Below are 17,063 nucleotides of genomic sequence, written 5' to 3' on the forward strand. Positions count from 1 at the left end.
GTGAAACTTCTCACCCAGAGAGAGAGGCAGGAACATGACTGAGAATGCCGCATGAGGACTCAGGATGACTTTTCTTTTCCCAAGGGTGCGTGGGGCCAGGAAGTAAGGGAAAGGGCCACCACTGAAACTGCTTGCCCAGATCATGAGTACAGCAGGGAATGTTTCTCCTTGTTTCCTGAGTTGGATGAGCTGTGAGGCTCCCAAGGAGGAAAGGGTCTGGGAAACAACCCTTTGCCAAGCCAGGTTTAGAAAGAATAAGTGGGCTCACCTCCTGGGTGCTGGCGTGTTCCTGCAAGTGTCCCCGCCAGATCTGCGCCTGCCCTCAAACTCCACTAGAAGGCGCTCCAGGCTCACCTGCACACAGGCTTCCATGGGAACCTCCCCGGCGTGCAAGACTGCAAAAGCCTCAATATTGACAGACCCCTGTGAAAAGGTGGGGATCCCTCTTCCTCTCCAGAAGTGCAGTGATCTATACAACATCCATTTCTTGGGTACTCACATGGTGCAATGCCCCAGAAACAAGGGACACAAAGATTCACACAGTGTAGAGACAGCCAAAAGAATATCTAACTGTCTGCAAAGGAAGGGAATATAGCAGCTAGAAAGAAGAATGACATTCATTTTGCAAGGAGGGACCCCAAAGAAGAGATGTGTTTAGGTGTCCCTAGGGCTGACAAGTTATCATGTCTACTACCTTCCCACAAAGGCTCAGGTGCCACAGCCTGGCCCTGGCCTTGCATCTCCCAGGCACCTCCCTGCCCCCACCCCAGAAGAGCATGGTGCTGCCTGCTAGAGTGGCCTGTGCTTCTGCCGCCCCAGCCAAGGCTCCCCATGCAACTGTCTCTACAACCCTGCAACCCTCTCAGTGCCAAGGTAGGGGAGAGGTGCTAGGCAGAAGCTGGAGAAGAGCTGTAATCTTCTCTGTGTCTCTCTCTGGTCTTGTAAATCAGGAGTCACTACACACACACACACACACACACACACACACACACACACAGGGGAAGTTCATAAGGGCTGAGGGACTTCAGTAAGTGACTGATACAGGCTTTCCCCAAAGGCCAGGCCTGGAGGCACTTTCTCAACAGAGGGCCTCTTCCCTCCCTGTGCAGGACAGCAACAGAAGGCCATTGTCCAGTTCCAGTGACCAGCAGAGGGAAAGTTCTGCAGCCCCAGGAGACAAAAGAACAAAGATTTTCTTCTCAACCTAGGGATCCCAGCAAATGCAGGGATTTGTTTTGGGGCTTTCTGTCCACACTTGGGTTTCTAATTTCATAAAGAACAATTGGTAGGAAATACTGGAGTACTGGAAGGGCCAGATCAGCCCCCATGCTTTACAAGACTGACATGGAGTTCAGGGGGCAGGGGTTGACAGCCAAATGTGGTCCCCCTCGCCTATCTGCTCCAGTACTATTCAACACTTTCCAGCAAAGACCCAGAAACCACCCTCTTGACTGGGGTTGTCCTACACTTCGCACATTTCATTCCTGGCATCCAAAGGGCAACCCAACCCAGCAGGCCAGTACACACCCTTGAAGAAGCGCGGGGCACACAGCATTCTGGGTGGACTGTCCCTGCTGCTGGGTGGACTCTCAGGTGACTACTCCTTGAATAGGGGTAGACACAGGGTATATTAGAAAGGTCTCCAAGACCCAGCTGGAAAGGTAAGTTCCTGCCTGACCCAAAGAGGGTTGACCATCACCGAGTGCCAGTTGGCACCCCCAAGGCAGCAGCCAGCGCCTGGCCACACATCCTGGTCAGGTGTGAGCCAGACCTTCTCTGCTTGCTTGACCTGTGGTTTCACCTCTGCTCTGTTTTCTCTTCCTTCTCTCATTCTCCCTCCCTCCTTCTGGTCATCTTGGGTGCTGTGTCTGAAGCTACTCCAACTGCAGGTACCGTACCAACAGCAGAGGTAATGGGCATGGTGTGGGGCAGCACAGGTGGAGACCAGCGAGGGCGGAGCAAAAGGGAGAGACTTGGGCCAAAAGCATGCTCCAGACTCACCCTTTCAGTGGTAGGGAAGCCCAACCTCCACGGAGTGGGTGTGTACAGCACACCAGGGGGAGAGCAAGCTGCTATCCTGTTCACTTAATGCTTGCCCCCTCCTGAGAAGGAGAGTGTCTTGGAAGGGATCCCCCTTGGGGTCCTGGCCTGCTCTGGTGTTGCAGCTCTCCCTGAGGCTGAGTGGTTACTTCCTGTGCACAGCTTGAGCCCCCCTGGGCTTACGAGCACAGAGCACAGAGCTGGCCCTAGGAGGCCTGCAGGAGTGGGAGCAGCTGGTTCCAGGTCAGGCCACCATGCCCTGAAAGGGTGAGCATGCTATGCATGCCAGCTGTGCATGCTGCATGGGGGCCCCGGCACCAGATCTGCCAGCTGCCATGGGCTCTGGCCACCGAGAACAAGCACACATGTCCTTGGGTAGGGCCAGGTGCTCCAGAACCTGGAGTCTCAGGGGCACTGTGGACAGATGGTCGCCTCGCCCCTCCGATTCTCAGTCTTTAGCATCAAGAACAGTCTGCACTGTCTGGGTCTGGGCAGTAGAGCTACAGCAGATGCCAGGGGCTGGGCAGGCAGGTTCTGGCTTAGGAGCTGACCTGCTTCCCATGTTCTTCCTTTAGTCCTTGTGTTGTGGGTTTAAGGACCATCAAAGGAATTGTCACCACAGAAACCTTGTCCTAATCTAGAGAAGCTAGGCAGTAAATGCCAGGTTCCCTTCCTGGCCTTCCTCTGAGCTAAATTGTTTCAGGTAGGAAATGAAACCAGGGTTTGCTGGCAGTGCAGGGGCTGTGAACAAGGGCTCACCATTGCCTCGCTAAGTAAGCTGCAGGCAGGGAAGAGCTGAGCACAAGCCGAGGACCTGAGGCTTGGCATAGTGAAAGGATGCCACCTTGCCTGGTTTGGTTTCCTCCCTACCTTTGCGCATTGGTCTCCCCACTCCCTTTCTAGGTTTGATTCTATTTCTGTTGCACGCCCTGCTTCCTTCAGTTTGCATATGTTTTGCCAGATCTGTGGGTGGTGAGCAGCCCTTATATTTCCCTCCTGCAGTCCTCTTCACCACCTCCACCCCCAATAATCCAGGCCAGCCTGGGCTCAGGTACCCCCCCCACACACACACACACAGGTCTGCACACTGCTGCTCAAGCCCAAGGGCCAGGGCCAGGGCCAGGGTACCAGGGAGAAAGCAATCCTTGCCGTGCTGGCGGCTCTGCTGATTTTCTGATTCAATTTCCTATGAGTCTGTCCTGTAACTGTTATGGCAGGTGCTCAGGGCAGCCTAAGTGGAGACCCAGGAAGGGCACCAGGCTCGTCAGCTCAAAGCTTATCGGTCAAGTAGCTCCCTGTCCACCTCCCCCATTCTGGCAACCTGGGACCCAAGACAGGTGGATCCAGCAGCAGGGAGTCTGCCCTGGTCAGTGGGCATCTGTGCCAGCCTGTGCTGCCGTCTCAGGAGTGGCAATTGTGAGAGAGATGAGAGGTGTCGTTATGAACACCCCACTTCCTACTCCCATTTAGAAAAGATCCAAACTGCTCATGTTATGATGAACAAGCGCAGGGTCTCTGTCCATCAATCAAGTGTGTTTGCAAGGCTCAGCTTCCATGTGCCAGGCTGGTCGAGGCAGATTGTACTTTTTTGGACAGGAGATGTGCTGATAACATCAGATGTTGTTGGTTTTGCATAATAAGAACCTTCTGCGCAGCCTGTAGGTGCCAGCAATGGAGCTCAGGTTGTACATTTCTCACGTGGACCCGGCGTCCAGCCCACCACTCCTGCTCATCTCTTCCAAACCTGGGCCCTTTTCCCCCAAATGGATCTCTTCATATCTTCCCAGCGAAGATAATCCCTCACATCCACCTGTATCTGCAGTCTGTTCAGATTGCTGCCCATCTGTCTGACAATCTGTGATTGGCCAGGGCGGATCACACACCATGTGGACGCTTTTGGACTGAGCACTCCACCTTGGAATGTCTGGAAACTTCTGTCCTCGGCTTTGACTCAGCTCAGATCTGCAAATGCTTGGTGGCAAGCATTTTCAACTCCATGGCAAGTTTTGGGGACAGAAATGGACAAGATGTGTCATCTCCAGTTTTCCCCATCTCCTGCATGGTACTCTGAAACTCTGGTTAAAGAATCCTTGGCCGAGGCTGAGATGCCTTCCAAGGGGCTTGCAGCCTCCCAAGGGGCTGGCAGTGCCTTAGCTGCGGCAGGGCCCTGTGGCAGGGCCCTGTGGCAGGCCCTGTGTCTCAAGCTTGGCTTGCCCTAGATGCCCTTGGGTAATGAGGGCCCCTGCACCATCTTCTCAGTTGCCAAGCTAGTGGTCTGCGCTGAACACTGCCCAGGGTTGTTGCCAAGCCTGGAGGTCCTACTGCGTTTGGAAATGACACCCTCGCCCAGGGACATGGCCCCATCTGGGCCTTATTGACTTTCTTTCCATTCCCCCAACTCAGCCCAAGGGCTGAAATAATCTCTGTGTCATTGGACCCAAGCAGGGGGTAGTTCTCTCTAGGGAAAGCTTGTCTCCTTTTCCCGCCTGGCCTTTGAGAGCTCCCGCTCCTGACCCTGCTGTGCTGTCTCTCAGGCCTTTCTCTCTTGCCTCTGGCTTCGCTCCCAGTATTGGCGCTGCTGTCCACCCTGGGTCAGAGGCACGTTAATTCGCCAGCTGCGACCTCCGCCAGCTGAGGTTGTATCCTCCACAGTAACTGATGGTGAGCACCCTTGGAGGCCACCTTGACAGTGACTCCTTTCCTCTGTCCCCTCTTGCTCGCTCTGACTTTTGCCATTGAGCTGGAGGGAAAAAAGCTAGGCAGCCATCACCAGAAAGAACGGCTTTCTTCCCACACACTTGGCAGAAGTGGCCGTGAGTGGTGGGACAAGGTGGTCAGGAAGCATCGCCAGACTCACTTCTCATCCTTGTCTCTGATCAGCATTGCCAAGTGAGGAACACACTCTAGCCCGGTGTTAGCAAACCTCTTAGGGACTGAGTGCCCAAACTGCAACCCAAGACCCCCTCATGTACTGCAAAATGCCAGCACTGCCCCGTGTGTGCTGACATCTGAGACTCAGCTGCTGGGTGGTGCCCGCGTGGCTTGGCTGGTGTGCCCAAGAGAAGGCTGTGTGTGCCCACGGCAGCATGCATGCTGTAGGTTCGCCACCACCTCTCCTCTCTCCACAGCTCTGGGAAGCACCTGGGCCCTGTGCGAGTGGGGAGGTGTGGACGTGTGCGTCTCTGGTTGGATGAAGGCCAAGGGCTATATGAGAGTGTGTGTAGCTTTGCAGGCGATTGACTTGGATTTGGGGGTGTGGGAATGTACAGCCCCTGCAAACTAGAGAAAGGAAGCCCAGGGCCTGAGCCATGCATTATGGGTGATTCCAGTTACCAGGGGGTGTGAGTTCTAATGATGCTTCTAGACAGTCACGGAAGGGACCCGCGAGCATTCCGACTGCCGGGAATTATTAGAAATGTAGTACTGACAAGGAGCTAGATTGGAGCGGTCCTTCCACATGGACTGAGCCGCAGAGGAGCCCTGGGTATGCAGGGCCATGGTGCAGCATAGTCCAGGCCTGAGGAGCTGACCTTCACCCTGAGGGTCCCTCCAGCTTTCTGGGGTGGGAGGGACATGAACACCAGCACCTGGTGGGTGGGACAAGTGCAGCCCCTATGCTGAGTGTGTCCAGCACTGAGCACCCATTCCAGGCCTGGGGCCGCCTTGGGACTAAATATAAATGCAGACTATGAGAGAGGCGGGGGGGCCCCTACGCTGGCCCTCCTGATGTCTGAGAACTGTCTGAGGTTTGGGAAATGCTGCTTTGTTGGCTTTGAACTTGCCCGGGAATCTCCGGAATGTGTGGGGCACAGTCAGCTCCCCAGTGTGACTTCCGTGGTCACCACCGTGGGGGCCCAGTGGATCTCTGATCTTACAGTAGGAAGTGCCAGGGACCCCAGGGACCTTCCCTCCTCCTCTGGGGGACTCGTAATAGCGGAGGCCCAGGGGAATGAAAGGGCTGTTGTTGGTTAGGCTCTGGTTAAAAGGCGAAGGGTGACTTGATCCTCCCCTGTGGAAAGTTCTCTGGCAATTAGCTCTCTCAGGCTTCCTGCTATGGCCTAACCTCTTTCTATAGGGGTGGGAAGGGACAGGGGATTTTTTTTCCCTAAACTTCTGGAGATTCAAAACAAGCTGGGATGTCAGTATTCCTTGAGAGTTACAGTTGCCTGTTTATGTCTGAGGTTCCTCACTACTTACTGTCCCATTAGAATAAATACTGGAAAGTAGACTCTGGTCAGATCACAGGAGATAGAGTACAAGGAGGAGAGGTAGCTCTGCCTCCCTCTGATATACCTCACCATTCTTCATCATCCTCAGCTTCCACAAATATTGAGTACGGATAGAGCAGTCCTGTGTGAGTGTCCATGTCCCTCCTAGAGATGGAAGGAAGGCCTATGAAAAGATTGTCATATATACACACCCAGCCTGCCAGGACCAACCGGCATCAAAGAGTAACTATGGGTGGAAGATGGTGTGAGCAGGAGCCCAGGTCTGAACTGCCCTGCGTCCCGGGTGGTGATGTAGGCAGAAAAGAAGCCTAGCACGTGGCTCACTTGCCCCGGGATTTCCACGTCGTCTGTGGAAGGTGGTGTCACCAGTGCCCCTCTTCCCAGGTTCTAATGCAAATAGAAAGGACGTGGGATGCCCAGACCTCACATTTCCCAGAGAGAAAGGCAGTTACCAGAGGTCAGGGCGGAACGGGGTGATCACAGGAAGGGCGATCCGGGAGCTCAGCTTCATCCAGGCTCCTTGCAAGGCCACCCCGCCCCCAAGTGGGGACTGTTCTCTCCCAGCCTTGGCCTGGGTGACTGGCAGGACAAAAGCAGACAAAAGTGACTCTGAGCAGAGTTCGGAACTGTAGACTCCCTAGGCCCCTGCAGGCTGGAGCACCCCACCTCTGAGGCCAGGGCTCTAGGGCTGGACCCAACTGGTGCTGCTGGGGCCTGTGTCTGGGTGGTCGTCCCTGGGGTCTGAGTGATTCAGCGTGTGCCGACCTCGTCCTCAGCTGGGTGCATGTGGGTGCTTTGAACCGCACGGACGACGAGAAGAAAATGAACTGCACAGCAGGCTTCATTCTCTTCCTTTCCCGTGGTTGTGTCTGCGTTGGCCGTGGTCCGTTGCAGCCAGTTGGTCTGTGATGCTTGGGGAGGCTTCTGATTTCCGATGCCCTCTTCCTGGGCTGCCTGCCTTGCACGCGGGGGCCGAGTGTGCAGGCAGGGCACAGCCAAACCAACCGGACTCGGCTGTTTTACATTTCCCTCTCAGCACCTCCCACGTTGCCCCCGACTACCGAGGGTGCGATAGGCGCTGTGGGCAGTACTGCCGCTGCTGCCACCACCGAAGCCACAACAGTCCCCATCATCCCAACTGTCGCACCTACCACCATCGCTACCACCACCACCGTCGCCGCAACTACTACAACCACTGCCGCCGCCGCCACCACCACCACCACGGAGAGTCCTCCCACCACCGGCACCAGGAGTAAGATGCAGGAATCCGGTATTGCCCTCCCCCCACCCCTCGGTGCCACCTCCCAGTTGCCCTGGGAACAAGCTCCAGGCTTCCCCAGCCGGGAGGCGGGGTCTGCAGTGGTGTTACCAGCAGCTTCTTTGCGTTATTTGCAAACTGTCCGGTGGCCAGAGGCCCAGGGCTCCGCCATTCAGTAACTCACACCCCAGCCTCCGATCCTTGCACTCAAGCACAGGGTCTTCCAACAGGACCCCCGGGCCCCAGATGGTAAGGCTGGCTCCAAATGTGTGTCATAAGCAGTGCAGGGCTGAGCACGCCAGAAGGGAAAGTGACAGGAAGGGAAAGGACTGATGCTGTAAGCCAGCCTGAGCGAGCTCTGGGCTCCCGCCGTGTCCCTACCCAGCCGTTAGGGTCAGCAGCTTCGTTCCTGGAAGTCCCGCTCCTTTCTTGTCCCTCTTTGCAAGGAACTCGTGTAGACTTTCCTTTTAAAACGTCAGGATGGGGGTGGTAGCGCGTGCCTGTAGTCCCAGCTATTTGGGAGACAGAGAGAGGAGGATCACAAATTTAGGGCAACTGAGTGAGATCTTCTCAAATTAAAAAAAAAGAAATATTTAAAGGGCTAGTGGCAGAGCGCTTGCCTAGCACGGGTAAGGTCCTGGGTTCCATCTCCACCGCTGCCCGCCCCCACCGCCAAAAAAAAAGAAAAAGTCTGAGCTTCCAGCAAACAGTGTGGAAATGGTGTTGCCAGGTCATCCCACAGAGCCCTGAGGTGCTCCACCGCTCTTCCCACCCTTGTTCCCTGTGCGCCCCAATGCACTCAGGGAGAGAAAACCCACAGCCTTCCCGGGGACCCCTGCCCTGTGGAACTAGGAGAGTGTGCATCGTGCAGACAGGCCAGGAAGCCCTGCCCTTCCGGCCTGAGGAGATCTGGGGAATTCAGCCATACTTCCGAGAGCCCAGCATCAAACAGTCTTATTGCCACAGAGGGGAGCGCGTCTGGCTTCCCAAGGCCCAGGCCAGCTGCACAATCAGCAGGACACAGCCTTCGAGGCCAGCGGAGGCCCCCAGCATGCCTTCCAGCAGACTTGTAGCCCCCACCCTTCACTTGCCTGGCTTCCTGGGAGTATTTGATTTAACTCAGTTGCATGGTTAGTAAGAAGAGGGGGGATTCACAGCTGACCTCCACCTCAAATCTTGAAAACACCGATTTGCTTTAGAGGTACAGTATCTGGGATTTAAACAACATGCACGTAAGGAAAAGCCAGCTGAGGAGAGCTTTGTAGTCTGTTAGAGGCTGCTGTCAGCAGTGACCTGGTGATTGGTGTTCTCTGGGGCCTCCGTGAGGCATCTGTGTCATTAAGCGGGATTTGGGGTCCTAAGAGAACTTGGAGTTGGCAGAAAGGCTCCAAGAATGGAGTAATGGAATCTCACTCCCCAGGAAATACTTACTTGTTTCTGGAAAGATCGGCCCTGTTGCCCCATGGGGTTGGCATGTGACCCTCAGTCCAAGTTTCTGCCACATCTAAGACACTGCAGAGGGCCTGGCCATGGTCCTAATCTTATCAAGAGCTTGGGGACATTCCTCAGGCATCCCCGCTTCCCTTGGCAGCATACACCTGCCACCCAGCACTTTTTAAAGGAATTTTCATCTTTACCACGTCTTACATCTTAGAGCACAATATTTCATAATTTGGGGGTGACTTGGGCCTCTTTATTTGCCTTCAAAGTGTCTTTTTTTAGTGTTCAAAGATATTCCATGTCTCTTATATACCAGGACTCGGTGGAACCTCACGTGCTTCACCTCACTGGCCCTCTCTGTTTTTGTAGTTACTGATTACCAGCTCTTGTTGTCCTTCTCTTCGAACTTTCCAATTCTTTAGTGGCCATCACCTTTGCTGGGTGATGCCTTCCTCCAATTTTGGTTTCCCACTGTTTGTCCTTTTCTGAAGGCACTTCCCTTTAAAACAGCCAAGTCTGAGTCAGTATTACCTAGGGAGCCAAACTGCTTAAACACAAATTGGCTAGCTAGTTTATAGGGTGCAGGGCCAAAGAGGGAGAAACTCACCTCCCCAAATCATAGCTAATCATTCATTCTCATTAGCGAGAGCTGTGAAATTCCAAGGTGCCAGGATTGGAGGGGTTTAAACAACCAATCCAATTGAAACATCTGACCGACAAGTGAAGAGGCCTGGCTTCTGCCTCCCCATGCAGAATGCCCTACGGTGCCATCATAAAACTCTTGCTTTATATTAGGTGGCCCTCACCCAACATGGCACATGTTCACCTGGGGCAACCTGACAAGGCTGTAGTAGAGAAGCAACTTCTTTGAAGTGAAAATGAGGAAATCTTTTATCACTGCCCCAGCCATGCAGACTCAGTCACATGTCAAGCAGATAATGAATAAATGCATCACCAGTGCGCTCTGTTCATTTATTTTTGACAAGTGAGTTGGTGACAGGGCCCCCTTGCACGCTAATAAAATATACAGGAGCCACACTTGTAAACTCTTTGAAATACAAGATCTCATGCTAGCCCTCCACTATTAGATCTTTGCTGGGAAATAGGGTAATCAGACTGCTGGGACTCTTGAAAAGTGGTTATATTTGAAGATTATTGCCATTCTCCTGTACACGGGCAATGGTTTCAGACAGCGCCCGTGACGGGCAGAGGGAAGGGTCACACCGTCTTTATGTACTTAGGACCCTGCGGTTCTAAGCCACTAGCCCCTGTGAGGAATCTAAAGTCATTGCTGTACACATCATCCAGACTATTACTGGCCAAGAACAACCACAGACCAGAGTCACCTGCCTGGATTCCCGTTCTCCTCCTCCAGCTTTGGGAGCCCAGAAGCGTTTTCACACATTTGGTCCTGTCCTTCTTGCACATCTCATCACAGTTCTGGCTTGAGCTTTTTTTGGTGGTGCTAGGGATGAAACCCAGGAATGATCAGACCCAAATAGTAGACAAGCACTCTAGCACTGAGCTGTACCCCAGCCCTGCTTGCTTGACTTCCAAAGATGACTTCTCTCCTTCCTATAGAACTTCTATGGCTAAAGCAGGGAGAGGCTTGTACATCTCCCCCTCTGTCAGCATCCTCACCATGGGACCCTTTACTAACCCATTTCCTTATACTGTTCAAATCTGTGGTAATGGATCTAAGAAGGAAACAAGCCCAGGTTAGAGCCACAAATGGCATGGATCCAAACCCATCCCTGCCCTGATCCATGCAGACACATAGACAGTTTCCAGCTCTCCTTCACATCTCTGTCCTCCTGACTGCTGCCGCACGTCCCTGGATGGCTACCCTTGGCCTGGCCACCAAGGCTGCAGCTTGGAGTCCTCTCAGGCCCTGTGCACAGCCATTTCTGACTCTACCTTTTCCCAGCTGACTGTGTGTGTGTGTGTGTGCATGTGTGTGCTCGCGCATGCATGTATGTGTGTGTGCACGTGCCTGCGTGCACTCGTGCTTGTGCACATACCCTCTCCATGTCACCCATTCTGCCCCCTCCTCACTAACTCCTTTCTAACCCATCAACCCCCAGCCCCCGATGAGCAGTTCATATGGAATGTCACGGTGCTCTCCAACAGTAAATGGGCCAACATCACGTGGAAGCACAACTTCGGGCCCGGAACCGACTTTGTGGTTGAGTACATCGACAGTAAGCATTGCTGTGTTGGGTGGTGCAGTGAGGGAGCAGTAGACGCCGTTACAGGGATCCTGTGCACTCCCCCAGGCTCAGAGAAGCCTTTTAGCCTGGCTTAATTATAGCTTAATGAAATCGATATGTGGTCAGGCTGCAGCGTGGGAGGAGCAAGCCCAGGAGAAGGAAGGGGTTTTGAAACCATTAGTGAAGCCCTCGAGTTGCATGTGCTGCAAGGACCTGTGGAACAAGACCCTCTTGTCTATTTCCTGCCCGGATGAGGGTTCTGAATAGTCCCCAAATGAGCCAAAGCTCCCCTCTGTATTATCTCCTAACTCAGGCTCCATGTGTCCTGATATCTCCACTGGACAGCATGGACCAGTTCACCACAAATGGGTGACAGTCAGAGATGACCAGAGCCATTTGTCTCAAAGAGCTGGTGGCTTGCGCTGAGCCGTTCACACTTTACCAGATCTTTGAACCAAGGGTACAGATTGGTTACACTGCAGAGTGTGGTCAGGACATCTGTCTCCTATGAGCAAAGGCCCCTGATCCTCTGAGGTCAAGCCTACCCTTTTGGCCTCTCTGGCATGTACCCTAAGCAATGAAGCCAATATCCACCCACGCTAGCCCACCCAAAGATCCCTTAGGAAATTCTGAGCCAGCACTGAGTTCTTCATGGCTGGAGGAGGAGTTCATGTCCTCAGGCTCTGGAATCCCTAGTTCGGTTGAGACTTTTTAGCTTCCCACAGCCCAGACACAAAGGTACACATTTTTCCTGATAGGAGAATTTGCCACTGGGCAAGAAATGAGAGATAAAACCAGGAGTGAGAGCCGAGGAGCTGAGTCCTAGCTCATCTGCATGTTAGTTACCATGCAGTAACAAACTGGCTCTCTGACCCTCAGCAGGAAGATCCCACATGGGGAGTGAATCACTTCAGGGCAACAGCATTGGCTGTTTAAGGATGTTTGAGAAAGTAGGTCATGTATGTTTAGTGCTAAGACTGTAGTGAAAAAGAACTTTCTGAGCGGAAACACTGTCCTCAGCGGAAGGGGTATTATATAAGGGCCATCACTGCATGGACCAGCATGGGGAACTGCCTGGTAATATCCTGGTCTTTACAGCAGACTGGACTCATGGTCCCCTTGTCCCTTTCCCCACTCTTCCTGCCTCTAGCAGGAACCTAAGCACTATCTCTTCAGCTCCTGGTGCCTGGCGCTAGGCTGACAGAGATTTCTGTTCCCCAGGCAACCATACAAAAAAAACTGTCCCTGTTAAGGCCCAGGCCCAGCCTATACAGCTGACAGACCTCTATCCCGGGATGACATACACGTTGCGGATTTATCCCCGGGACAACGAGGGCATCAGCAGTACCGTCATCACCTTTATGACCAGTACAGGTGAGAAGGGATCTGGCCTGGCCATCCCCGGCAAGCATGGGGCATCTCATCGTCATTCCCAGCTTCCTGCTTGTCTCTGCTCCTTGGAAAGAAGACTCATCTCCACTCCATTCCCACCTTGCATGGCGTGTCAGAGGCCCCCGGGAAGCCAGAGGAGCCAGGTGTGCATGCACAATGCAGAGGGGCCAATTCCGAGCCAGTGGGCTGAGCAGGGATCAGAAGGAAACAAAGGATTGTATAATGAGGGCAGGAAGCTGTGGTCCCTGGCTTCACCTGAAACAAAAGGGCTTGGTGTCCGGGCGAATTTGGTCGCTGATGGGGGTGCTGGAGCGATGCGCAGCCTGCCCCTACTCAGTCAGTGTTGCTTCTGCATGTGGGATTGGGGATGGGGCTGTCCTGGGGTCTTGATCCAAGAATCAAACGGGTCAGCACTTTTGATACTGCTTTGTCGTCATCATCTGATTCGAAAAAATCCAGTGAGGGACACACCCTGCTTAGGACTTTATTTTGATGTAAATTTTGTCCCAAGTTTGTCTTACCTAAAAGCTGACATTTTGTTGTGCTAGGAGAGGGGAGGAAGTTTGGGCTTTGTAGAGGCTTTTGCTGTGGGGGGAGAAACATCTTCACCATGTCAGATGAACAGGCTGTCCGGGGCTCAGGAGAGGAGACAAGGATTAGAAATCTCTCAGCTGCTGGGGCGTCTGGAGACTGTATGGGCTCTTGCTTATCTTCGCGGCTATATCTTTAAAATTGGCCAGAGGAACAGCCAAGTGGGTTGTATGCTAAGCCCTGGGGCTAAGGGTGAGGGGAGGGAAAAGAGATTAAGAGAGAAAAGGATTGGTCCGTGCCTCTAGGGATGCCCTAATCAGATGCAGGTTATTAGACACATGGGATAGAAAGAGAAAAAACCCACAGTGATTTATATGAGTTTCTGAATGTTGACTTGCATATTCATTACTCCTCCCGAGCCTGGCCTGCCAAGGCTGATCCTGGCATCCTGGGAGTCACCCCCATCTGTACCACTTCTCACCCCAGCCCTGCTAGCCTGGTCCCTCCTGACTGTCCTCCTCCTGCACCCCGCCTGCCCCACATATTTGCATGCCGTCAAGGCTCAGGGCGTCTGACTCCCTGCTTGAGCCTAGCTAGGCCCATTCAGGTCGGGATGTCTGAGTGAGCAGCCAGGCTGTCATGCTACAAGAGGAGCCAGGCACTGGGACAGTTGATCGAGCAGAGCAGGTGGCTGGGCTCTGACCCAGTTGGGGTCCTAAGCTCTTGCTCACCCGTGCATGCATTTCATTTTGCTTTGTTGCAAACCTGAGTCCATCGCAGAAGGAGGAATGAAAGATGATATTCGTGAGGGTAGGGGTCCACCCTAGGGAATTCTGAAAGGCCACTTCAGCCTCCTGTCAGGGTTCCACCTCTGCAGGCGCTCAGCCCTGCAGCTGCAGGGAAAGGTTAGGAGAGAGAAAAGGGTAATCTGCCCTCGGGGATGTCCCAGTCTGCTTCCAGGCATTAAGCATGCAATACAGAAGAAAATAATGAGGGCTAATATGTGCTTCTCAATTTGGGTTTCAATACTGATTTTGATTTTATGGGGATGGTCTGCATAGGGTCATTCTGATCACCTGCCTGTGGAGAAACTAAGGCATGAAGCACGGAAAAGTCCTCCCAGACTCCTCCCCATGCAGGCAGGAGAAGGCAGGCTGAGGGGAGCTCTGAGTTCATGTCATTACTTCCCTCCCAGGCTGGCTGGAAATTACTATGCACAAGACACCTGGGGCAAGAAAATATTTACACTTTCTGAAGTCCTTGTATGGCTGTGAACAAGTGTCCAAATCCTTCAAAACTGCACACCATTTCCTGTGGGAAACTTGACTCCAGAGCCAAGTCTACACAATCCCACAGATCCCTGTTTCATCAAAGCAAGAATCTATGAGCTCCTCTAGGCCCAGCCGCTGGTCATTTAGGCAGCCACAGTCCGTCCCTGTAGTCTGCAGACACAGCAAAAGAAAAGAAACCAGTAGGGGTGCTCACAGGCTCTCCAGCCCTCACAAGAAAGGTCGTATTGGCAAATGGATCACCTCCTTGAAGATTTTGGAGCCAAAGAGACTTGAAAGGCTACAGATACATAACCTGGACCGTCAGAGGTTGACTTGCTCTTCCCCATTGGGTAGGAAGGCTGGGCTGGGGCAGCAGCCCAGGGGATGCTGATGGTGGACCAGCAATTGGGCAGTGGCCTGCTTAGACCTCAGGGAGGCAGGAGGGACTGCAGGATGGGGCAGGATGTGGGGAACAAGGGAGTTTACAGTGGTGCTTAAGCGAGAGCCGGCAAAGCAAAGGTGTGTAAAGACAAGCATCTCTCTTATATTTGTTACTCCATCCCTATTTCCAGAATATAGTTCTGCTGACTTTGAGTGATGAGTTTGTCTTCTCCAGCCAAGCTAGATTCCTCTCAGATATATAGATACAGGAGTCGGTGGAACTGTCTGCATGGCACGGGCAGGGTGTGGTGTGGAGCTTGTGTGCTAAGGCTTCTAGTCCAGCGCAAGAGGCATTCAGACCTGAGCGTGCCGGGCCCAGGGTCCAGTGACAGGATGCTGCTCTGGCTCCTGTCACTTCCCTCTGGAGATGGTGAGGGTAAGTGCACCTGGTCACTGAATGTTGATAGCATTGGGCCCCCTAGGAATCTGGAGGCCAGTTTAGCAGAGCGGCTGAGTGTGGCACAGGCAGTCAATGCACTTGCCTTGGAGCCTCACTAAAATGCCTTCCCTCCACCCCCCGGCTGCAGGGTCACGTTGTAAGTCAGATCATTGTCCCCTAAATTTCTTTTGCTTCTTGAGAAACAAAGTTGCTTTGATGGGATGTGGCTGAGCCCACCATTCCCCAGATCCACTTTCTGTTGAACAGAATTCTGTATCCAGACTTCACCGGAAATTCTTTGACATTTTCAGTAAGGACTTTACCTGGTACTGTCAGAGTGGAAAACTACTTTTGCTTTGTAAATTTCCCATGTAGCCATTTTCCCAAGGAATCCATGACTTTTTTTCCCAAAAGAAAGGGAATGCTGTGGGGAATGTCAGAAGAAGCACCAGGAAATGGTGGTGCAGACTCTACTAAGCAAGCCTTGGGCACCACTGTCGGAACACAAAGGAAGCAGTTCCTTCACTGGTGCTCCAGTATTGAGCCTGGACAAGCCAGGATAGATCCTTGTGACCGCTGGCTAGTACTGGGGAAAACCCACAGCAGGTTAACCACATTACATCGGGATTGAATTGATCCTGACTACTTGCTACATGACTGGCATTATACTGAGTTCTAGGAACTTAAAAAGATCTCCTGGTCTTAAGACTTGATAGGTCCATTGGAAACCAGGACCCCGGAAATTGAACAACTCATTTTTACATTTGTGTGGAATATTCAGGAGTGAAATCAGAGTCCAGAGATACTGTGAGTTGGAACAATGGGAGGCTTAGGGTGCAGGGGAATGTGGGAAGGTGGTGAGCAGGAAGGGCAACGGTCCAGGCTGGCACAGGTAGGGTGGGAAAGGTGCGAGGTTTGGAGGCCTGTAGAGTGCCCTTGAGTCTGTGCTGAGTAGCTGAGCCCAGTGTGGTAGGAAAAAGAGAGAGCGGCGGTAACAAATCTCACCATGTCTGTGGGCGCTGGGAGGCATGAGATGAGAGGGCTCCTCTAGAATGCAGCATTGAAGCAGAGGTTTTACCGGGAGCAACAGCAGCTCTTAGAAAGACGGAGAGTGACAAGGCCACTGGCAGAGCCACAGAGCTGCGGGAGCCACAGATGGAAACAGAAAGGCACACATGCTGAACTGAAGCAGAGAGCTAGCAGGAGGCAGCGCCGGCCCACAGCCGTGGAGTGGGCTACAGGGACAACAGGTGAACCGGAGGATTGCCGCTGCAAGGGCGGGGCAGGAGTAGTGTGGCCCAGTCAGGGCGCAGAGGTGGGTTTGGCAGAGGTCTGCTGGGCGGTCATAGCTGAAGCACTCAGTGTGGAGAGGCTTGACATCAGCTTGTTGGGGGGAGAAACGGGCAGAGGGATCTGGAGCTGAGGGAGGTGAAGGCATCTGCCTGGCACATGAGCTGCAGCTCAGAGGTGTGGGCCATTCCATGAGGATTTCTGTGTAAAGAAAACCACAAGAAACCTCAATGTGTTTAAGAGCAGCAGGGAAGGAGACAGCAGAGGGAAAGAAATTGACCGTGATGGGGAGTTCAGAGGTCCTTACGGGAAGGAGAGACAGTGTTGGGGCCCATGTATACGGGAGGAGCCGCTTTGGAGGGAGGGAGGGGAGGAGAGTCCTCCAGCACAGGCAGGGACAATTGCAGGGTCTGTGCGTGGCCGGGGTCTCCAGAGCACTGTGGACAATGAGGCCCACAGAGGTGTGCAGAGGAAGGAATCAGAGAAGTGTGGGGGTTGGGGCAGTGCTGGGTGGGCAGCTGCAGCGCTGCCGAGAGGGGCAGTGACAGACGGCTGGGTGGCAGCAAAGTGCAGGTGAGGGAC

At 53.3% G+C, this 17,063-nt stretch overlaps 1 protein-coding gene across 21 annotated transcripts in view; it reads left to right on the forward strand.

Moving 5' to 3' along the window:
• The window catches only part of Nfasc (neurofascin), a 181,960-nt gene that overhangs the window by 151,767 nt on the left and 13,130 nt on the right, over positions 1-17,063 (forward strand). For 9 of the 21 annotated variants that reach the window (XM_005375320.2, XM_005375331.2, XM_005375323.2 and 6 more), the window contains 4 exons: positions 1,875-1,889; positions 7,306-7,539; positions 11,052-11,168; positions 12,399-12,551. The exons of 2 other annotated variants lie outside the window; for them this stretch is intronic. In XM_005375320.2, coding sequence (XP_005375377.1) covers positions 1,875-1,889; positions 7,306-7,539; positions 11,052-11,168; positions 12,399-12,551 — 519 coding nt within the window. Of the gene's footprint in view, positions 1-1,874; positions 1,890-7,305; positions 7,540-11,051; positions 11,169-12,398; positions 12,552-17,063 lie in introns of those variants that run through there. 10 more of the 21 variants (XM_005375333.2, XM_013522870.1, XM_013522871.1 and 7 more) reach the window with 5 other exon arrangements.

This window comes from Chinchilla lanigera, unplaced genomic scaffold (assembly GCF_000276665.1).
Source record: "Chinchilla lanigera isolate Chin_1 unplaced genomic scaffold, ChiLan1.0 scaffold00005, whole genome shotgun sequence".
NCBI lineage: Eukaryota > Metazoa > Chordata > Mammalia > Rodentia > Chinchillidae > Chinchilla > Chinchilla lanigera.